Source organism: Anthonomus grandis, chromosome 12 (assembly GCF_022605725.1).
Source record: "Anthonomus grandis grandis chromosome 12, icAntGran1.3, whole genome shotgun sequence".
In the NCBI taxonomy this organism is placed as follows: Eukaryota; Metazoa; Arthropoda; class Insecta; order Coleoptera; family Curculionidae; genus Anthonomus; species Anthonomus grandis.
Window position 1 is genome coordinate 743,475 of NC_065557.1, and position 24,016 is coordinate 767,490.

At 27.1% G+C, this 24,016-nt stretch overlaps 2 protein-coding genes across 8 annotated transcripts in view; one reads left to right on the forward strand and one right to left on the reverse strand.

Moving 5' to 3' along the window:
- The window catches only part of LOC126742679 (ribosome biogenesis protein BOP1 homolog), a 36,180-nt gene extending 12,382 nt beyond the window's left edge, over window positions 1-23,798 (reverse strand). The window contains exons 1-6 of one of the 2 annotated variants that reach the window (XM_050449436.1): window positions 23,671-23,798; window positions 4,352-4,603; window positions 4,138-4,303; window positions 1,302-1,806; window positions 980-1,242; window positions 771-924 (exon numbers count right to left, since the gene is read on the reverse strand). In XM_050449436.1, the coding sequence (XP_050305393.1) occupies window positions 771-924; window positions 980-1,242; window positions 1,302-1,806; window positions 4,138-4,303; window positions 4,352-4,438 (1,175 nt within the window). In that variant the 5' untranslated portion in view covers window positions 4,439-4,603; window positions 23,671-23,798. Of the gene's footprint in view, window positions 1-770; window positions 925-979; window positions 1,243-1,301; window positions 1,810-4,137; window positions 4,304-4,351; window positions 4,604-23,670 lie in introns of both variants that reach the window. The other variant, XM_050449435.1, reaches the window with a different exon arrangement.
- The window catches only part of LOC126742677 (copper-transporting ATPase 1), a 60,934-nt gene continuing 41,571 nt past the window's right edge, over window positions 4,654-24,016 (forward strand). For 2 of the 6 annotated variants that reach the window (XM_050449427.1, XM_050449426.1), the window contains exons 1-2: window positions 4,654-4,944; window positions 4,998-5,136. In XM_050449427.1, coding sequence (XP_050305384.1) covers window positions 4,911-4,944; window positions 4,998-5,136 — 173 coding nt within the window. In that variant the 5' untranslated portion in view covers window positions 4,654-4,910. Of the gene's footprint in view, window positions 4,945-4,997; window positions 5,137-5,270; window positions 5,393-6,051; window positions 6,114-21,135; window positions 21,383-23,818; window positions 23,986-24,016 lie in introns of those variants that run through there. The other 4 variants (XM_050449430.1, XM_050449428.1, XM_050449431.1 and 1 more) reach the window with 4 other exon arrangements.

Consider the following 24,016-nt stretch of genomic DNA (forward strand, 5'->3'; position numbering starts at 1 on the left):
ATTGTGTTTGTTATTTTATCATTTTATTTTAATTATGTAGTTTATTAAGTTTTACTATAGTATGCATTGTTTCCGCTCCAATCATCATCTTGATTGTTGGTTTATCTGTTGACTGGGTACCGTACTGGTTACAGCTTCTTGGAACTACCGAAGCCTTTCTAAGTATTACACGGGGGGACCAATGTGTCTAGTCGGCAAGGTCAACCAAGTTCCAAATGTGTGTCATCGGCTGATTGCAACCGAACCGACTCGATCAACCTGAGTCGACATTATTTTTATTACTATAAGGCAAACAATAAGTAACTGTGCTTTTAATTAGTAGGGCAAGGAAATAATGTTTAGGTTAAGTCTAGTTTTAATTTATGGTCTACCTCTGACAGGATATTTCTGGAACCGGGATGCTGTTTCTGGATTACCGAGACCATCCATGGACAAACCGGAGTGTCCTGATACAGTTATAGCCAATTTACACTTTTAGTTTATTTTTCACCTATGTTTTTATTGAATGTAGCTTCTTGCTAAATAAAGATATTATTTATTTATTTATTTATTTAAAAGCCCAGGGTCCAATTGCACCCCAAGATCTTTAAAATAATCCAAATATTTAGCCTTAACATTGTTTAGGCAAAGATCACACTTCAGGCTTCTTAAAAAACAAAATACAATGAATTACATTTGTCCAGATTGACAAAAAGTCTATTCAAAGTACAACAGTTCATAACATTTACCAGTGAATCCTTTAATAGAAATAATACTGAACAATCTCTCACCTCGGATAAGCGGGCACCTTCCTCAAAGAATCAAACTTCTGAGGGACAAAATGCAATTTCCTCTTCCAAGGGGCGTTTTTCAACTTGTTCCACTCCTTCATCTCTTTCGCATCGAACAAATATTCGGGAGGGGGATTGTACGACTCGGCGTGACCTTAAATTCACCACTGAATAAGTATATTTTCAGAAAAAAATGTCCAAGTACTAACCGGGCAGAAGCCTCTTGGGGGCCTGGATGTGCTTGTGTATCCTCCTCATCTCCTCCGATTGGTCGTCGGTACTCCAGAGCATGTAAAACTGCGGCTCCTTTTTCGCCCGCAGTTTCGCTTGCTCCTCCCTGGTCTTTATCCAGCCCATTTTCAGTGCGTGGACCAGTTTGGACACTTTTTTCGCCTCAGATTTACTGGGCAGGAATGACCTTTTGTGCTCGGGGAATTTCCTTATGGGCATTTGTTCTACTTGACTTGTAAACCTAAATTCAAAAAAAAAATTATCATAAATATTACTTTGTAAAGTGAGCATCAGAGGTACCATTCAATCCAAGGGGCGTATTCATCAAAACTAACGTCAGGTATCTTTTGGGCTCTGATTCTTTTGATCAAATTAATGTCCTCCTCGCTCAGGATGACATTCTGTCCGGTTTGTGGGTCTTTTACGGTCCTCCAGAAGTCCGGATCTTCCATCTTCTTTAAAAATTCATCCAGATGGTCCCCGGTTTCCGGTTTACCGATTTTATTCCCGTCCCAATCGTATCCCATATGCTTGTACTCGTCATACCAATTTTTCGGGATGTTCCCTACAGTGTTTCTGATGTCTTCCTCGTCACTGGTGTCATGCTCGTCATACTCGTCCTCTACAATTTCTCTTTTAGGATTTTCTCCATTATCTTGTACAGTTTTTGATTGGCGCTCAGTTTTGGACTTGATAGTGTTTTTGGCCTGCCCCTTTTGATTTTTAACGATGGTTTTTTCTGTGGTGGTTTCTGCTTGTTCTGAGTCTGACTGGTCATCTGTGTCTGATTCTCCTGAGTCGTTTTCTTCTAATGAAAATATTTCAATTGGATCAACAGCTTTGAAAGCCACTTACCGCTACATGTAATTCACTTAAAAAGTTGAAGAATTTATTTTTAAAAAGTCCCTGAATATTTGATCGCATTAATCATAAACAAATTTAATGGATCTGCATGGTGTATCACAAAACCTTCTCTGTGGTCCCTCAGAAGTAGTTTAGATTTTTGAGTATTATTTTGTTTAGTCCTTATTATTCATATTAATAGCATATATTGTTTGAAATTTTAGAGTGCTAATTTATGTAAAATATGATTAAATATTCTATAGCCTTTTTTAGTCCCAAAATTTGATTGGCAGTGTATTAATAAATTCAAGGCTTCAACAGCCCTTTCTTTGTGTAAAAAATGGAAGCTGAAATTGCCCTTTATTCCATGAAATTTGTATACACTGTATTATTATTGTTAATTTATTTAATATATGCAATCAACTAGAAAATAAATAATTGAACACTATTACTTGAAACTTAGCCGAGAGTCTTGATTTTGGTGAGAACGCATTGGACATGGTAGACAATTCTGCATTTCTTGGTTTAGTCATTGATAAAGATTTAAAGTTTTCTGACCATATAATAAAGTTAAATAAAAAACTTGCTTCTGGCTGCTTCTCTGTTAGGGCAACCGTTCATGAACTGGGGAGAGATGTTGCTCGTGATGTGTACTTTGCTTTGTTCGAGTCGCATTTAAGGTATGCTCTTCGATTTTGGGGTGCATGTTCAAATTATCTGTTTCAGTCTGTTTTTGTGCTGCAAAAGAGGGCTGTCAGAAGTTTATTTAGGGCCCATTCTAGAATGCATTGTGGTAATCTTTTCAAAGAGAGCCGTATTTTGACCCTACCATCATTATTTATTTTGGAAACTGCATGTTTAATATTCAAAAATAAGAACAGTTTTCCAATCTGACATCACAGTTATCCTACCAGATAGATTAATAATATTCCCCTTCCTATTCCTCATTTTACATCTATCAAAGATTCATTTATATATCGCGGTTTAATGATTTATAATCACATTAGCGTGGAATTAAGAAGTGTTCAGTCTTTGCGCCAGTTTCGTTGTAAACTGAAGTCATATTTGCTTCTAAAAGCCTTTTATTCAATTGAAGACTTTTTTAAGGCTGAGGATGTTGTGTAGTAGATGCTAAGCTTTTAATCTGTTAATTTTAATTTTGAACATACCTTTATGTGTCCCTTTATCTCTGCTACCTTTGTCTACATGCATGTATTTTATTTTATAAAGATTTTGTTTGTAACATTTACTCTTGCATTTTTTTTTCTTTTAGGCATTTTATATGTTGTATAAATTTTTTATATTTGTTTTGTAAAATCTGATTTGATTGTATTTATTTTCTGAAGCTTTGTCAATAAAATTCGTGTACATGTACCAAGTTTTCGACAATAAAGTACTTGAAAAAGAAAAAAAAAAAAAACTTAACTAACCATAAATATTTCTAAAATTTTATATGAAGCAAATATAACAAATTCGGAATCCTACTTATATTTTAGGTATTCATCCTGTAACAACTATCAATGAATAAGCAAACATGTTACTTCAGCTGAATCTATCTACATTATTTTAAAGTGACTCACAAGAATTTATTTATGGCAAAGAATGAGGACTAAGAATGCTAAAGTTACAGTTTCAGATTGCCCATACCAGACAGTGAGCAAATAAAAGTTGAAAATCTTTAACCACCCTCCTCTTGAAATTCCAGAAACATAGACCCATAAACTGTCCTGTTAGATTTAAGAAAGGTTTAAAGAAAATGTTGGTTTTAAAAACTTCTTACACCCTGGACGAATATTTTAATGTAACTAGCTGGAACTAATAGTCTACTTATCTTTTATATAATTAGTGCATTTTATTTTTTATGTATTTTAATATTCATGAACTTTCAATGTATTATACTGCCTTTTATATTCTAGAAGATGTATATGTAGAAGATGTAAGAAGTGGAGGGTAAAAGCATGGTTCTAGGTTAATCAGTTCAAGAGTCAAGGCACTTTTTGTCGAGGATTTTTTTTGTAATTTTCTGAGCCATTTTCTACTATTTACAAATATTTGCACAAAATAAAAGAAAAATTATAAAAAAGGACAATTCTTACCCAACAGTTTCATATATGAACATTTCTTGTACCTCAAAAACTCTCTAAGTTAAAGACAATTTTATCATATGAGGTACAAGTGCAACTCTTGGGAACTATATACTTGAAACTTGGGAACTATGTACTTGAAAGTATTTTCATATTTTTTTTTACAATGATATAGAGAAGAATTTAGTCAATATTTAACAACTCGTCACCTGATACATAATCATGATCTTCTTCACTCGATTCTTGAGTAGATTCGTTATCCTCATCGTCACCCTCTTGGTCACTGTCCTCTAAAGCCTCCTCAAAGTCACTGTCCTCTAATTCAGCCTCGGAATCTGAACTGTCCTCGTCCTGGATTATCTCTTTAAATGAATCCTAAAAATCAAGTTTTAGTATAAACAACTTGTAAAGAACCCTCTTCACCTCTTCCGATTCCTGATTCGTTTCAATAACTTCAGTCTCTTGGTGCTCGTTTACTTTTCGCTTCGACGGTTTCTGCTGCTTGCCCATATTTTATTAATTTGATAAAAAAAAAGCAGCTTTTTTGACCCCAGAAGAAATCCAAAACACGTGAAAATTCCAAAATATTTTAAATTCTTTTTATATTGTTAGGTTATGTTAGGTGTCAACTACTGTCAAAGTCACGTGCTTATCCTCTCCTGGCCAATCAACGGGCTAGAAAAAAAAACAAAACAAAGAGTCATCTGTTTTTTTGAGGTTATTGACACCACAAGCTGTCAAGTGAAAGTTTTTTTTTCAAAATTTCTTATTATTCTTATGATAATTTTGATTTTATCTTCTTATCTGCTTCTTAACTTTTAGGCCTATTATGTAAATATCTTTGACAGTCTTTGAAATCGTAGATAAGGCATGAGATACAAATATTTACCTATAACAATAAGAAGTAGTAAAACCCTTATTAAGAACGTCTCAAGCAACTATAAACCCCCAGTGAAGCATTTCTTCTTTGAAATTATTAGCAATGGAAAACGGTACAGTGAGATTTGTTCCTAAAGGTAAGTGGTCCTCAGCAGAGGTCCCTTTTGCACTTAAACAATCCCCTTTTTAGGCGATTCAAAAGTTGACCCAGTAAATTTTGAAAAATTTAAAGTGCAAATTCAAAAAATCGACGGGTCGGTCATAAAGGAGACCAACAATGAATCTTACATTGATGTTTCTATACCCGAGGCAAATTATACGCTTGTCAGGTAAGCAAGGTCCATTTAAATAGTTCATAACCAAGTCGGTTAATAGTCAAATTACTAATTAAATGCAGCTGTGACACTGATTCATTACAATTGATACATAAACAAATGATTTATTTTAATTACTGATACCTTATCTCGAGTTTGGAAAATATGATGCATTATTAATGCGGTACTGCTTTAATTACTATTGAATTTTCAGTATTAAATGTGAGTTTTTAAAAGTTACAGTGATGGAAATGACCGTGTTCAATCAGAGGTTTGTAGCACGAAACTGCTTTATTGGTTTTAAAGTGGGCAAATTTTTTAAAACAGATAGAGCATAAGTATTCCATTGATTTACATATTATGTAAATGTCTTGTTAAGGCTCAGGAAATTCTGATATTTTGGTGGAGGAACCAGAAAAATTATGTTCATTCGAATGTGTTTCAGGGACAATATATCATCATTATTATAGTGTTTTATCAGTGAAAACTTTGTACCAAATTTGTTTGTATTTGGTTAGATACAAATAGACTGAAAATTGATTGGGTTCGGGGGGCTAGAATAAGTTGAAAAGTTAGATATAGTCATGTCGATAGATGTATCTAAATTTTTAGGAAAGCTTCGTAATCATTAATAGGTTGAAAAATCTGCTTTTACCATTAATTTGGTCAAGAAAAATTAGATAGAAATAGGGCTTCTTTTAGTTTATACTATACTAAAGCTCTACTGCTTACAATAATTTCATTATTGAAAAAACTATCAAATCAATTCCCTAGAATTTTAGGCGTTCCTATCACAAAAACACTCTTAATCTTATATTGCTACCTAGAATAACAGAAAAATCAGAATTGTTCAACCTCTACTAAACGGTTGAACAATACCAATGGTCAAAGTGCATTTATGGGGTCTTTGAATTTAAATGATTTAACAACTAATTGTCCAGTGATATGTGGGTGAAACGGTTTGGTGATAAAGTGACTGCAGAGCTTGTAATGTGAGTTTTAAAACAATTAATAAATTACCTCAATGATGGATATATTATTTGTATGGTTAATTATTATTATCACATTTATTTTATTATCTCAAAGACGTCGACGTAGTTTTAACTAGGCCACGCCAAAATAAGTCAAATACTAATTATTATGTCGTTGGTGCAAGCGTTCCTCTCCCTAATTCAAAAACATCGACGTTCTGACAAATAGAAAACGGAATTCCTTAAAAGAGATTTTAAGTTTGTCCGAAAGTCAGAACGTCGACGAGAGAAATCTTTAAAAATTACTTTTGCTCGCATTTTCGACATTGAATTTACGATTATACGGCGTGTTACAATTACCCGGACAAAGTATTTGCTTTCACTTGTGCACCACTAGAAATGATTTATCTACGGTAGTAGATCTCGTGATCTCACGCTGTTAATGAGTCTACTACGGGTTCGGATTAATTTTTTTTTATTAATGATGGATATTGTTCTTGGAACGAGGGTTTTCCCCGTAACCAGGGCGGTTTTTCTTGTTGTTTCTGTAAGATGATGTCAGTTAATTGTGCGAAGTGAAGTGTTAAAAGTGGAATAAAACGGTAGCTTGACTTGAAATTAACTTAAAATCAATTTAGAAGGGAAACGATCAATGTGCTAACAAGTAGAAGTTGTAAAAACGTTTAAAATGTCCACGTAGAAATTATGTTCTCTTAATGTTAGAACGTCGATGGCGCATACCCTTTCTGCCATTAGTTAAGACACCATTAACGTTCTGACAAATAGATTATTGGTAACGATTTTGATTATTAGTAACATACAAGCTTGAGTGGCTTGGAAATTTGTACAAATATTCTTTAGTCAATTTGACTGGACACCTATTACAGCATTTTGTAAAATATGAACAAGATTTTGAAAAAAATTTTTTTTTTGGTAAATATCTATATTTATTTTTTTTCATTGTACTAAATGTCCATAACTCAAAAACTTGACTAGATATAATTTTGAAAATTTGTACAAATATTCTCTGGACAATTTGACTGGACACCTATTTCAGCATTTTATAAAATATGAACAAGATTTTGAAAAAAAAAATTTTTTTTTTGGTAAATATTTATATTTATTTTTTTTTATTGTACTAAATGTCCATAACTCAAAAACTTGACTAGATATAATTTTGAAAATTTGTACAAATATTCTCTGGACAATTTGACTGGACACCTATTTCAGCATTTTATAAAATATGGACAAGATTTTGAAAAAAAAATTTTTTTTGGTAAATATTTATATTTATTTTTTTTTCATTGTACTAAATGTCCATAACTCAAAAACTTGACTAGATATAATTTTGAAAATTTGTACAAATATTCTCTGGACAATTTGACTGGACACCTATTTCAGCATTTTGTAAAATATGGACAAGATTTTGAAAAAAAAATTTTTTTTGTAAATATTTTTATTTATTTTTTTTTTTATTGTACTAAATGTCCATAACTCAAAAACTTGACTAGATATAATTTTGAAAATTTGTACAAATATTCTCTGGACAATTTGACTGGACACCTATTTCAGCATTTTGTAAAATATGGACAAGATTTTGAAAAAACAATTTTTTTTGTAAATATTTTTATTTATTTTTTTTTTATTGTACTAAATGTCCATAACTCAAAAACTTGACTAGATATAATTTTGAAAATTTGTACAAATATTCTCTGGACAATTTGACTGGACACCTATTTCAGCATTTTGTAAAATATGGACAAGATTTTGAAAAAACAATTTTTTTTTTGGTAAATATTTTTATTTATTTTTTTTTTTATTGTACTAAATGTCCATAACTCAAAAACTTGACTAGATATAATTTTGAAAATTTGTACAAATATTCTCTGGACAATTTGACTGGACACCTATTTCAGCATTTTTTAAAATATGATCAAGATTTTGAAAAATAAATTTTTTTTGGTAAATGTCTATATTCATTTTTTTTTTATTGTACCAAATGTCCATAACTCAAAAACTTGACTAGATATAATTTTGAAAATTTGTACAAATATTCTCTGGACAATTTGACTGGACACCTATTTCAGCATTTTATAAAATATGGACAAGATTTTGAAAAAAAAATTTTTTTTGGTAAATATTTATATTTATTTTTTTTTCATTGTACTAAATGTCCATAACTCAAAAACTTGACTAGATATAATTTTGAAAATTTGTACAAATATTCTCTGGACAATTTGACTGGACACCTATTTCAGCATTTTGTAAAATATGGACAAGATTTTGAAAAAAAAATTTTTTTTGTAAATATTTTTATTTATTTTTTTTTTTATTGTACTAAATGTCCATAACTCAAAAACTTGACTAGATATAATTTTGAAAATTTGTACAAATATTCTCTGGACAATTTGACTGGACACCTATTTCAGCATTTTGTAAAATATGGACAAGATTTTGAAAAAACAATTTTTTTTTTGGTAAATATTTTTATTTATTTTTTTTTTTATTGTACTAAATGTCCATAACTCAAAAACTTGACTAGATATAATTTTGAAAATTTGTACAAATATTCTCTGGACAATTTGACTGGACACCTATTTTAGCATTTTTTAAAATATGATCAAGATTTTGAAAAATAATTTTTTTTTGGTAAATGTCTATATTCATTTTTTTTTTTATTGTACTAAATGTCCATAACTCAAAAACTTGACTAGATATAATTTTGAAAATTTGTACAAATATTCTCTGGACAATTTGACTGGACACCTATTTCAGCATTTTTTAAAATATGATCAAGATTTTGAAAAATAAATTTTTTTTGGTAAATGTCTATATTCATTTTTTTTTTATTGTACCAAATGTCCATAACTCAAAAACTTGACTAGATATAATTTTGAAAATTTGTACAAATATTCTCTGGACAATTTGACTGGACACCTATTTTAGCATTTTTTAAAATATGATCAAGATTTTGAAAAATAATTTTTTTTTGGTAAATGTCTATATTCATTTTTTTTTTTATTGTACTAAATGTCCATAACTCAAAAACTTGACTAGATATAATTTTGAAAATTTGTACAAATATTCTCTGGACAATTTGACTGGACACCTATTTCAGCATTTTGTAAAATATGGACAAGATTTTGAAAAAAAAATTTTTTTTGTAAATATTTTTATTTATTTTTTTTTTTATTGTACTAAATGTCCATAACTCAAAAACTTGACTAGATATAATTTTGAAAATTTGTACAAATATTCTCTGGACAATTTGACTGGACACCTATTTCAGCATTTTGTAAAATATGGACAAGATTTTGAAAAAACAATTTTTTTTTTGGTAAATATTTTTATTTATTTTTTTTTTTATTGTACTAAATGTCCATAACTCAAAAACTTGACTAGATATAATTTTGAAAATTTGTACAAATATTCTCTGGACAATTTGACTGGACACCTATTTCAGCATTTTTTAAAATATGATCAAGATTTTGAAAAATAAATTTTTTTTGGTAAATGTCTATATTCATTTTTTTTTTATTGTACCAAATGTCCATAACTCAAAAACTTGACTAGATATAATTTTGAAAATTTGTACAAATATTCTCTGGACAATTTGACTGGACACCTATTTCAGCATTTTATAAAATATGGACAAGATTTTGAAAAAAAAATTTTTTTTGGTAAATATTTATATTTATTTTTTTTTCATTGTACTAAATGTCCATAACTCAAAAACTTGACTAGATATAATTTTGAAAATTTGTACAAATATTCTCTGGACAATTTGACTGGACACCTATTTCAGCATTTTGTAAAATATGATCAAGATTTTGAAAAATAAATTTTTTTTGGTAAATGTCTATATTCATTTTTTTTTCATAGTACTAAATGCCCATAACTCAAAAACTTGACTAGATATAATTTTGAAAATTTGTACAAATATTCTCTGGACAATTTGACTGGACACCTATTTCAGCATTTTGTAAAATATGGACAAGATTTTGAAAAAACAATTTTTTTTTTGGTAAATATTTTTATTTATTTTTTTTTTTATTGTACTAAATGTCCATAACTCAAAAACTTGACTAGATATAATTTTGAAAATTTGTACAAATATTCTCTGGACAATTTGACTGGACACCTATTTCAGCATTTTGTAAAATATGGACAAGATTTTGAAAAAAAAATTTTTTTTGTAAATATTTTTATTTATTTTTTTTTTTATTGTACTAAATGTCCATAACTCAAAAACTTGACTAGATATAATTTTGAAAATTTGTACAAATATTCTCTGGACAATTTGACTGGACACCTATTTCAGCATTTTGTAAAATATGGACAAGATTTTGAAAAACAATTTTTTTTTTGGTAAATATTTTTATTTATTTTTTTTTTTATTGTACTAAATGTCCATAACTCAAAAACTTGACTAGATATAATTTTGAAAATTTGTACAAATATTCTCTGGACAATTTGACTGGACACCTATTTCAGCATTTTGTAAAATATGGACAAGATTTTGAAAAAACAATTTTTTTTTTGGTAAATATTTTTATTTATTTTTTTTTTTATTGTACTAAATGTCCATAACTCAAAAACTTGACTAGATATAATTTTGAAAATTTGTACAAATATTCTCTGGACAATTTGACTGGACACCTATTTCAGCATTTTATAAAATATGGACAAGATTTTGAAAAAAAAATTTTTTTTGGTAAATATTTATATTTATTTTTTTTTCATTGTACTAAATGTCCATAACTCAAAAACTTGACTAGATATAATTTTGAAAATTTGTACAAATATTCTCTGGACAATTTGACTGGACACCTATTTCAGCATTTTGTAAAATATGGACAAGATTTTGAAAAAAAAATTTTTTTTGTAAATATTTTTATTTATTTTTTTTTTTATTGTACTAAATGTCCATAACTCAAAAACTTGACTAGATATAATTTTGAAAATTTGTACAAATATTCTCTGGACAATTTGACTGGACACCTATTTCAGCATTTTGTAAAATATGGACAAGATTTTGAAAAAACAATTTTTTTTTTGGTAAATATTTTTATTTATTTTTTTTTTTATTGTACTAAATGTCCATAACTCAAAAACTTGACTAGATATAATTTTGAAAATTTGTACAAATATTCTCTGGACAATTTGACTGGACACCTATTTCAGCATTTTGTAAAATATGGACAAGATTTTGAAAAAACAATTTTTTTTTTGGTAAATATTTTTATTTATTTTTTTTTTTATTGTACTAAATGTCCATAACTCAAAAACTTGACTAGATATAATTTTGAAAATTTGTACAAATATTCTCTGGACAATTTGACTGGACACCTATTTCAGCATTTTTTAAAATATGATCAAGATTTTGAAAAATAAATTTTTTTTGGTAAATGTCTATATTCATTTTTTTTTTATTGTACCAAATGTCCATAACTCAAAAACTTGACTAGATATAATTTTGAAAATTTGTACAAATATTCTCTGGACAATTTGACTGGACACCTATTTTAGCATTTTTTAAAATATGATCAAGATTTTGAAAAATAATTTTTTTTTGGTAAATGTCTATATTCATTTTTTTTTTTATTGTACTAAATGTCCATAACTCAAAAACTTGACTAGATATAATTTTGAAAATTTGTACAAATATTCTCTGGACAATTTGACTGGACACCTATTTCAGCATTTTTTAAAATATGATCAAGATTTTGAAAAATAAATTTTTTTTGGTAAATGTCTATATTCATTTTTTTTTTATTGTACCAAATGTCCATAACTCAAAAACTTGACTAGATATAATTTTGAAAATTTGTACAAATATTCTCTGGACAATTTGACTGGACACCTATTTTAGCATTTTTTAAAATATGATCAAGATTTTGAAAAATAATTTTTTTTTGGTAAATGTCTATATTCATTTTTTTTTTTATTGTACTAAATGTCCATAACTCAAAAACTTGACTAGATATAATTTTGAAAATTTGTACAAATATTCTCTGGACAATTTGACTGGACACCTATTTTAGCATTTTTTAAAATATGATCAAGATTTTGAAAAATAATTTTTTTTTGGTAAATGTCTATATTCATTTTTTTTTTTATTGTACTAAATGTCCATAACTCAAAAACTTGACTAGATATAATTTTGAAAATTTGTACAAATATTCTCTGGACAATTTGACTGGACACCTATTTCAGCATTTTTTAAAATATGATCAAGATTTTGAAAAATAAATTTTTTTTGGTAAATGTCTATATTCATTTTTTTTTTATTGTACCAAATGTCCATAACTCAAAAACTTGACTAGATATAATTTTGAAAATTTGTACAAATATTCTCTGGACAATTTGACTGGACACCTATTTCAGCATTTTGTAAAATATGGACAAGATTTTGAAAAAAAAATTTTTTTTTTGGTAAATATTTTTATTTATTTTTTTTTTTATTGTACTAAATGTCCATAACTCAAAAACTTGACTAGATATAATTTTGAAAATTTGTACAAATATTCTCTGGACAATTTGACTGGACACCTATTTCAGCATTTTATAAAATATGGACAAGATTTTGAAAAAAAAATTTTTTTTGGTAAATATTTATATTTATTTTTTTTTCATTGTACTAAATGTCCATAACTCAAAAACTTGACTAGATATAATTTTGAAAATTTGTACAAATATTCTCTGGACAATTTGACTGGACACCTATTTCAGCATTTTGTAAAATATGGACAAGATTTTGAAAAAAAAATTTTTTTTGTAAATATTTTTATTTATTTTTTTTTTTATTGTACTAAATGTCCATAACTCAAAAACTTGACTAGATATAATTTTGAAAATTTGTACAAATATTCTCTGGACAATTTGACTGGACACCTATTTCAGCATTTTGTAAAATATGGACAAGATTTTGAAAAAACAATTTTTTTTTTGGTAAATATTTTTATTTATTTTTTTTTTTATTGTACTAAATGTCCATAACTCAAAAACTTGACTAGATATAATTTTGAAAATTTGTACAAATATTCTCTGGACAATTTGACTGGACACCTATTTCAGCATTTTGTAAAATATGGACAAGATTTTGAAAAAACAATTTTTTTTTTGGTAAATATTTTTATTTATTTTTTTTTTTATTGTACTAAATGTCCATAACTCAAAAACTTGACTAGATATAATTTTGAAAATTTGTACAAATATTCTCTGGACAATTTGACTGGACACCTATTTCAGCATTTTTTAAAATATGATCAAGATTTTGAAAAATAAATTTTTTTTGGTAAATGTCTATATTCATTTTTTTTTTATTGTACCAAATGTCCATAACTCAAAAACTTGACTAGATATAATTTTGAAAATTTGTACAAATATTCTCTGGACAATTTGACTGGACACCTATTTTAGCATTTTTTAAAATATGATCAAGATTTTGAAAAATAATTTTTTTTTGGTAAATGTCTATATTCATTTTTTTTTTTATTGTACTAAATGTCCATAACTCAAAAACTTGACTAGATATAATTTTGAAAATTTGTACAAATATTCTCTGGACAATTTGACTGGACACCTATTTCAGCATTTTTTAAAATATGATCAAGATTTTGAAAAATAAATTTTTTTTGGTAAATGTCTATATTCATTTTTTTTTTATTGTACCAAATGTCCATAACTCAAAAACTTGACTAGATATAATTTTGAAAATTTGTACAAATATTCTCTGGACAATTTGACTGGACACCTATTTTAGCATTTTTTAAAATATGATCAAGATTTTGAAAAATAATTTTTTTTTGGTAAATGTCTATATTCATTTTTTTTTTTATTGTACTAAATGTCCATAACTCAAAAACTTGACTAGATATAATTTTGAAAATTTGTACAAATATTCTCTGGACAATTTGACTGGACACCTATTTTAGCATTTTTTAAAATATGATCAAGATTTTGAAAAATAATTTTTTTTTGGTAAATGTCTATATTCATTTTTTTTTTTATTGTACTAAATGTCCATAACTCAAAAACTTGACTAGATATAATTTTGAAAATTTGTACAAATATTCTCTGGACAATTTGACTGGACACCTATTTCAGCATTTTTTAAAATATGATCAAGATTTTGAAAAATAAATTTTTTTTGGTAAATGTCTATATTCATTTTTTTTTTATTGTACCAAATGTCCATAACTCAAAAACTTGACTAGATATAATTTTGAAAATTTGTACAAATATTCTCTGGACAATTTGACTGGACACCTATTTTAGCATTTTTTAAAATATGATCAAGATTTTGAAAAATAATTTTTTTTTGGTAAATGTCTATATTCATTTTTTTTTTTATTGTACTAAATGTCCATAACTCAAAAACTTGACTAGATATAATTTTGAAAATTTGTACAAATATTCTCTGGACAATTTGACTGGACACCTATTTCAGCATTTTGTAAAATATGGACAAGATTTTGAAAAAAAAATTTTTTTTGTAAATATTTTTATTTATTTTTTTTTTTATTGTACTAAATGTCCATAACTCAAAAACTTGACTAGATATAATTTTGAAAATTTGTACAAATATTCTCTGGACAATTTGACTGGACACCTATTTCAGCATTTTGTAAAATATGGACAAGATTTTGAAAAAACAATTTTTTTTTTGGTAAATATTTTTATTTATTTTTTTTTTTATTGTACTAAATGTCCATAACTCAAAAACTTGACTAGATATAATTTTGAAAATTTGTACAAATATTCTCTGGACAATTTGACTGGACACCTATTTCAGCATTTTTTAAAATATGATCAAGATTTTGAAAAATAAATTTTTTTTGGTAAATGTCTATATTCATTTTTTTTTTATTGTACCAAATGTCCATAACTCAAAAACTTGACTAGATATAATTTTGAAAATTTGTACAAATATTCTCTGGACAATTTGACTGGACACCTATTTCAGCATTTTATAAAATATGGACAAGATTTTGAAAAAAAAATTTTTTTTGGTAAATATTTATATTTATTTTTTTTTCATTGTACTAAATGTCCATAACTCAAAAACTTGACTAGATATAATTTTGAAAATTTGTACAAATATTCTCTGGACAATTTGACTGGACACCTATTTCAGCATTTTGTAAAATATGATCAAGATTTTGAAAAATAAATTTTTTTTGGTAAATGTCTATATTCATTTTTTTTTCATAGTACTAAATGCCCATAACTCAAAAACTTGACTAGATATAATTTTGAAAATTTGTACAAATATTCTCTGGACAATTTGACTGGACACCTATTTCAGCATTTTGTAAAATATGGACAAGATTTTGAAAAAACAATTTTTTTTTTGGTAAATATTTTTATTTATTTTTTTTTTTATTGTACTAAATGTCCATAACTCAAAAACTTGACTAGATATAATTTTGAAAATTTGTACAAATATTCTCTGGACAATTTGACTGGACACCTATTTCAGCATTTTGTAAAATATGGACAAGATTTTGAAAAAAAAATTTTTTTTGTAAATATTTTTATTTATTTTTTTTTTTATTGTACTAAATGTCCATAACTCAAAAACTTGACTAGATATAATTTTGAAAATTTGTACAAATATTCTCTGGACAATTTGACTGGACACCTATTTCAGCATTTTGTAAAATATGGACAAGATTTTGAAAAACAATTTTTTTTTTGGTAAATATTTTTATTTATTTTTTTTTTTATTGTACTAAATGTCCATAACTCAAAAACTTGACTAGATATAATTTTGAAAATTTGTACAAATATTCTCTGGACAATTTGACTGGACACCTATTTCAGCATTTTGTAAAATATGGACAAGATTTTGAAAAAACAATTTTTTTTTTGGTAAATATTTTTATTTATTTTTTTTTTTATTGTACTAAATGTCCATAACTCAAAAACTTGACTAGATATAATTTTGAAAATTTGTACAAATATTCTCTGGACAATTTGACTGGACACCTATTTCAGCATTTTATAAAATATGGACAAGATTTTGAAAAAAAAATTTTTTTTGGTAAATATTTATATTTATTTTTTTTTCATTGTACTAAATGTCCATAACTCAAAAACTTGACTAGATATAATTTTGAAAATTTGTACAAATATTCTCTGGACAATTTGACTGGACACCTATTTCAGCATTTTGTAAAATATGGACAAGATTTTGAAAAAAAAATTTTTTTTGTAAATATTTTTATTTATTTTTTTTTTTATTGTACTAAATGTCCATAACTCAAAAACTTGACTAGATATAATTTTGAAAATTTGTACAAATATTCTCTGGACAATTTGACTGGACACCTATTTCAGCATTTTGTAAAATATGGACAAGATTTTGAAAAAACAATTTTTTTTTTGGTAAATATTTTTATTTATTTTTTTTTTTATTGTACTAAATGTCCATAACTCAAAAACTTGACTAGATATAATTTTGAAAATTTGTACAAATATTCTCTGGACAATTTGACTGGACACCTATTTCAGCATTTTGTAAAATATGGACAAGATTTTGAAAAAACAATTTTTTTTTTGGTAAATATTTTTATTTATTTTTTTTTTTATTGTACTAAATGTCCATAACTCAAAAACTTGACTAGATATAATTTTGAAAATTTGTACAAATATTCTCTGGACAATTTGACTGGACACCTATTTCAGCATTTTTTAAAATATGATCAAGATTTTGAAAAATAAATTTTTTTTGGTAAATGTCTATATTCATTTTTTTTTTATTGTACCAAATGTCCATAACTCAAAAACTTGACTAGATATAATTTTGAAAATTTGTACAAATATTCTCTGGACAATTTGACTGGACACCTATTTTAGCATTTTTTAAAATATGATCAAGATTTTGAAAAATAATTTTTTTTTGGTAAATGTCTATATTCATTTTTTTTTTTATTGTACTAAATGTCCATAACTCAAAAACTTGACTAGATATAATTTTGAAAATTTGTACAAATATTCTCTGGACAATTTGACTGGACACCTATTTCAGCATTTTGTAAAATATGGACAAGATTTTGAAAAAAAAATTTTTTTTGGTAAATATCTATATTTATTTTTTTTCATTGTACTAAATGTCCATAACTCATAAACTTGACTAGATATAATTTTGAAAATTTGTACAAATATTCTCTGGACAATTTGACTGGACACCTATTTCAGCATTTTTTAAAATATGGACAAGATTTTGAAAAAAAAAATTTTTTTGGTAAATATCTATATTTATTTTTTTTTCATAGTACTAAATGCCCATAACTCATAAACTTGACTAGATATAATTTTGAAAATTTGTACAAATATTCTCTGGACAATTTGATTGGACACCTATTTCAGCATTTTTTAAAATATGGACAAGATTTTGAAAAAAAAAATTTTTTTGGTAAATATCTATATTTATTTTTTTTTCATAGTACTAAATGCCCATAACTCATAAACTTGACTAGATATAATTTTGAAAATTTGTACAAATATTCTCTGGACAATTTGACTGGACACCTATTTCAGCATTTTTTAAAATATGGACAAGATTTTGAAAAAAAAATTTTTTTTGGTAAACGTCTATATTTATTTTTTTTCATTGTACTAAATGTCCATAACTCAAAAACTTGACTAGATATAATTTTGAAAATTTGTACACATATTCTCTGGACAATTTGACTGGACACCTATTTCAGCATTTTTTAAAATATGGACAAGATTTTGAAAAAAAACATTTTTTTGGTAAATGTCTATATTCATTTTTTTTTATTGTACTAAATGTCCATAACTCTAAAACTTGACTAGATATAATTTTGAAAATTTGTACAAATATTCTCTGGACAATTTGACTGGACACCTATTTCAGCATTTTTTAAAATATGGACAAGATTTTGAAAAAAAACATTTTTTTGGTAAATGTCTATATTCATTTTTTTTTATTGTACTAAATGTCCATAACTCTAAAACTTGACTAGATATAATTTTGAAAATTTGTACAAATATTCTCTGGACAATTTGACTGGACACCTATTTCAGCATTTTTTAAAATATGGACAAGATTTTGAAAAAAAAAATTTTTTTGGTAAATATCTATATTTATTTTTTTTTCATAGTACTAAATGCCCATAACTCATAAACTTGACTAGATATAATTTTGAAAATTTGTACAAATATTCTCTGGACAATTTGACTGGACACCTATTTCAGCATTTTTTAAAATATGGACAAGATTTTGAAAAAAAAAATTTTTTTGGTAAATATCTATATTTATTTTTTTTTCATAGTACTAAATGCCCATAACTCATAAACTTGACTAGATATAATTTTGAAAATTTGTACAAATATTCTCTGGACAATTTGACTGGACACCTATTACAGCATTTTGTAAAATATGAACAAGATTTTGAAAAAAATTTTTTTTTTGGTAAATATCTATATTTATTTTTTTTCATTGTACTAAATGTCTATAACTCAAAAACTTGACTAGATATAATTTTGAAAATTTGTACAAATATTCTCTGGACAATTTGACTGGACACCTATTTCAGCATTTTGTAAAATATGGACAAGATTTTGAAAAAAAATTTTTTTTTGGTAAATATCTATATTTATTTTTTTTCATTGTACTAAATGTCCATAACTCATAAACTTGACTAGATATAATTTTGAAAATTTGTACAAATATTCTCTGGACAATTTGACTGGACACCTATTTCAGCATTTTTTAAAATATGGACAAGATTTTGAAAAAAAAAATTTTTTTGGTAAATATCTATATTTATTTTTTTTTCATAGTACTAAATGCCCATAACTCATAAACTTGACTAGATATAATTTTGAAAATTTGTACAAATATTCTCTGGACAATTTGACTGGACACCTATTTCAGCATTTTGTAAAATATGGACAAGATTTTGAAAAAAAAATTTTTTTTGGTAAATATTTATATTTATTTTTTTTTCATAGTACTAAATGCCCATAACTCATAAACTTGACTAGATATAATTTTGAAAATTTGTACAAATATTCTCTGGACAATTTGACTGGACACCTATTTCAGCATTTTTTAAAATATGAACAAGATTTTAAAAAATAAATTTTTTTTGGTAAACGTCTATATTTATTTTTTTTCATTGTACTAAATGTCCATAACTCCTAAACTTGACTAGATATAATTTTGAAAATTTGTACAAATATTCTCTGGACAATTTGACTGGACACCTATTTCAGCATTTTTTAAAATATGAACAAGATTTTGAAAAAAAATTTTTTTTTGGTAAATATTTATATTTATTTTTTTTTATTGTACTAAATGTCCATAATTCAAAAACTTGACTAGATATAATTTTGAAAATTTGTACAAATATTCTCTGGACAATTTGACTGGACACCTATTTCAGCATTTTGTAAAATATGGACAAGATTTTGAAAAAAAATTTTTTTTGATACATATTTATATTTATTTTTTTTTATTGTACTAAATGTCCATAATTCAAAAACTTGACTAGATATAATTTTGAAAATTTGTACAAATATTCTCTGGACAATTTGACTGGACACCTATTTCAGCATTTTCTAAAACATGGACAAGATTTTGAAAAAAAAATTTTTTTTGGTAAATATCTATATTTATTTTTTTTCATTGTACTAAATGTCCATAACTCATAAACTTGACTAGATATAATTTTGAAAATTTGTACAAATATTCTCTGGACAATTTGACTGGACACCTATTTCAGCATTTTTTAAAATATGGACAAGATTTTGAAAAAAAAAATTTTTTTGGTAAATATCTATATTTATTTTTTTTTCATAGTACTAAATGCCCATAACTCATAAACTTGACTAGATATAATTTTGAAAATTTGTACAAATATTCTCTGGACAATTTGATTGGACACCTATTTCAGCATTTTTTAAAATATGGACAAGATTTTGAAAAAAAAAATTTTTTTGGTAAATATCTATATTTATTTTTTTTTCATAGTACTAAATGCCCATAACTCATAAACTTGACTAGATATAATTTTGAAAATTTGTACAAATATTCTCTGGACAATTTGACTGGACACCTATTTCAGCATTTTTTAAAATATGGACAAGATTTTGAAAAAAAAATTTTTTTGGTAAATATCTATATTTATTTTTTTTTCATAGTACTAAATGCCCATAACTCATAAACTTGACTAGATATAATTTTGAAAATTTGTACAAATATTCTCTGGACAATTTGATTGGACACCTATTTCAGCATTTTTTAAAATATGGACAAGATTTTGAAAAAAAAAATTTTTTTGGTAAATATCTATATTTATTTTTTTTTCATAGTACTAAATGCCCATAACTCATAAACTTGACTAGATATAATTTTGAAAATTTGTACAAATATTCTCTGGACAATTTGACTGGACACCTATTTCAGCATTTTTTAAAATATGGACCAGATTTTGGAAAAAAACATTTTTTTGGTAAATATCTATATTTATTTTTTTTTCATTGTACTAAATGTCCATAACTCAAAAACTTGACTAGATATAATTTTGAAAATTTGTACAAATATTCTCTGGACAATTTGACTGGACACCTATTTCAGCATTTTGTAAAATATGGACAAGATTTTGAAAAAAAATTTTTTTTGGTAAATATCTATATTTATTTTTTTTCATTGTACTAAATGTCCATAACTCAAAAACTTGACTAGATACAATTTTGAAAATTTGCACAAATATTCTCTGGACAATTTAACTGGACACCTATTTCAAAATATATACAGGAAGTTGAATATTTTTCTTTGTTATACATGGTGGCCATATTTGTCAAAATTTCCTTTCAACTTAGAGATTTTTTCCTCAAACAGCATTTAAATTAACCACGAACCACCCTGTATCCACATAATTTTATTGAATTCCCTTTTAACTCCGATGATCTCATACACATTCCAAAACTATTTTAGCTTCTAGAGAAAAAATGCCATACAAATAACATTAACAAAAAAAGATTTAGAATTTCAATGCATCAATGCCGTTATACGTTTAACGACCACATTATACGGAGTTATCGCGTATTATTCGGTCGAGTTATCGCTTTTTTTCCTAGTAGACGCGGGCAAAATACAGTGACTAATCAGGAAGGTTTTTGCACACGAAACCAACTTTCGGACCGATAATAGTACCCTAGTATTTCCATATTTTTTTTTTGACAGTTTTACGATTCACCTGAAGTACGCGAGTGAACCTAACGAAACAAATGTGGCGATATCAAAAAATCAGGTTAGTATTTCGTTCATATTCTTATCAATTAATATAGGCTTCAGAGTGGCCGCCATTTTGTTTTTATTAATTCATGTTGGTCGCACTGTCAAAGCTGGTGAGTTTCGACAAGAATGACATTTGTCGAAAATGGTTAATTTTTGACCCACGCCCCATTCTATTAGCTGTCATGAATATTAATTGAAAATCTTTGGTATATAGGGATTACTCAATCGTGACGTCATCGAATGAAATGAGCAATTTAACAAGGGAATTTGTTGCAAACAGTTGTGATTGGTAACAACCGAAAAAGTGACATTTATCAGACATTTTTTTGACATTTGCATTTTACTGACCCCTGTCAGCTGATTGGCTTTAGCAATTGATTTGGTAACGTCGAATTAACTAACGAAAATTAACATTTCGCGCTCTCCCCCACTCCTCACATATCGCAACGCCATTTTGTTGAATAATGACAGGTACTGTCGTACTGTGTAGTTTTATAACGGGGTTTTTCAAGATCTGATCCATCTCTCTTTTATTCACTTTTTTGGCCATAAGTTGCTCTTTGTTCAATATACATTGTTTTATGAAAACCTATCGAAATTATTAAACGGTGCGAAATTAACAATTTACGGAATTCCGTGTGTGGCCAGAAAAACTAGGTTAAGGTTAAATTAATTTAGGCAGGAAAAAGTGACGTCAGAGATCTAAGAAATGACTACTCGATTAAATGAAGTGTCATAATATATTCATTAGTTGGCCGTTGGCTTGACAGCTGTCAATGTCATTGAGCGAATAATAATTTTATAAAACGGGAGCATAGGTATATTTCGCATGTAATTCAACTAAATTTCTCTTTTTTTAAGTGTTCAGTATTACGGCCGTTTATTGTGCTCTAATTAAATAATTTCCATCATTTACGTTAACTTTATCATTTTAAAATGCTCGTAAGTGGATGCATCAAAGTTGGCTTTGCCGCGAGAAGTGTACCTACGTCATCTCTGTCATTAGTGTCAAGTTGTTGCTTCGCGAAATTCCTACAACTTTGTTTTCATATTTAGTTTCTCTGCACTTTCGGTAAGTTTTTGTCGCTTTTTAAAGTCATATTTAACGAGTTTTTCTTCAATGTATTTTGGTCCTGTACGTCATATGACCGACATAAAACCTTAGTGCACTTTGCCGTTTAGTGAGCCATCTTGTCATTAATCAACAATTATGAGCACCCCTGGCAAGAACCATACATGAGCAGTAAGTAGTATGTACTTTTCACCCAGGCTATTTCTGCTAGACAATCCAGAGGTTCAATTATATCAACTAAAACACGCATTATTTCACGAATGTATAAATATACCATTAGCAAAAATAAATTACCGCTGTCTGGTGGCGGCCATTTTTATTGTCATTGTGTTCTTTTGATGTTGGTCACACTGAACCGTTTCAGTGTTACCAATATATTAAATAAAAGTAATGAAGTTGACGACGCTGACGTTTGACATGTGATCTGTCATGAACGTATATAAAATGTCGTGACTCGTACAGTGTCCTGAACTTTCTTCTTCACTCATAAAAATATTAACAAAGGTACATACTTTTTTGTTACATCATTTTATGTCGTTCATTTGCCGTCTGATCATTTTCATTGACATTGTTTTTAAACCATATTATGTGCCAGAGAATTGTTCAAATGGGTATAGTAAATACCAAATGATGGGTTTCAATAACTTTTGTTTCTAATTTCAAAAATTTAAATGAAGCACATATTTTAAATTGCATGCATCTATCCCTGTAAGTTGATTGAAAGTTCGTAAATTTTAACGAGACTCTTAAACAAGTACAAGAAAAGTCACAGACCTAACGCAACTATCTTAAATTCTTAACCAAATGTAACTTTCTATTTGGTTTTTGTAAACATAACCTCCCAAAAACTTTAATTGTTTTGTTTCCCTACAATTGGCACCACTGAAATTTGTCATAGTGACCAACACGATCACACAAAATGGCGGCCACCTAGTAGTACTGGTCATTTATTTTTCACTGGATTGGCACTCCAGGTATATTTATATTATTTCCTAAAGTTCGTGCATTATTTACTTAAACGTGCCTACACGTCTTTCCGCGAGGTTGGCCTTGCCTACGGCCGCCATGTTTGATTTCTGTGACAAGTGACATTGACGTTTTAAAGTGTATATATACGAGGTGTCTCGAATGCAAATAATCATTTTATCTTTACGTCAACACGTCGTTAAATTTAATAGTGCTGTTTGTTATGTTATATACTGATAAAATATGTGTGTGTACATACTTACCAAATCAAAATTTTGCCACTTAAACCAATTTTCTCAATCACCGCATTATAAGGATTACGCATTTTAATCACACATACCACTGACCCTGCCTTGATACAAATTGTAACCTCTCCTTACAAAATATTATTATTAAGTGTTTTATCATCGTGTTGCTTGTATAATTTTATTATAACACCATCGATAAGCGTACAACAAGACCGTTTGTTGTTTTTTTTTTTTAATTCATCATTCCACTGGGATTTAGTTCGCTTTAGGTCCTCGTGCGGGCACAAACATAATAATGGATAAGACTCCGTTACTTGACGATATCGAAGCGTAGGTCTTTTGAATTAAATCCCCTAAAAAA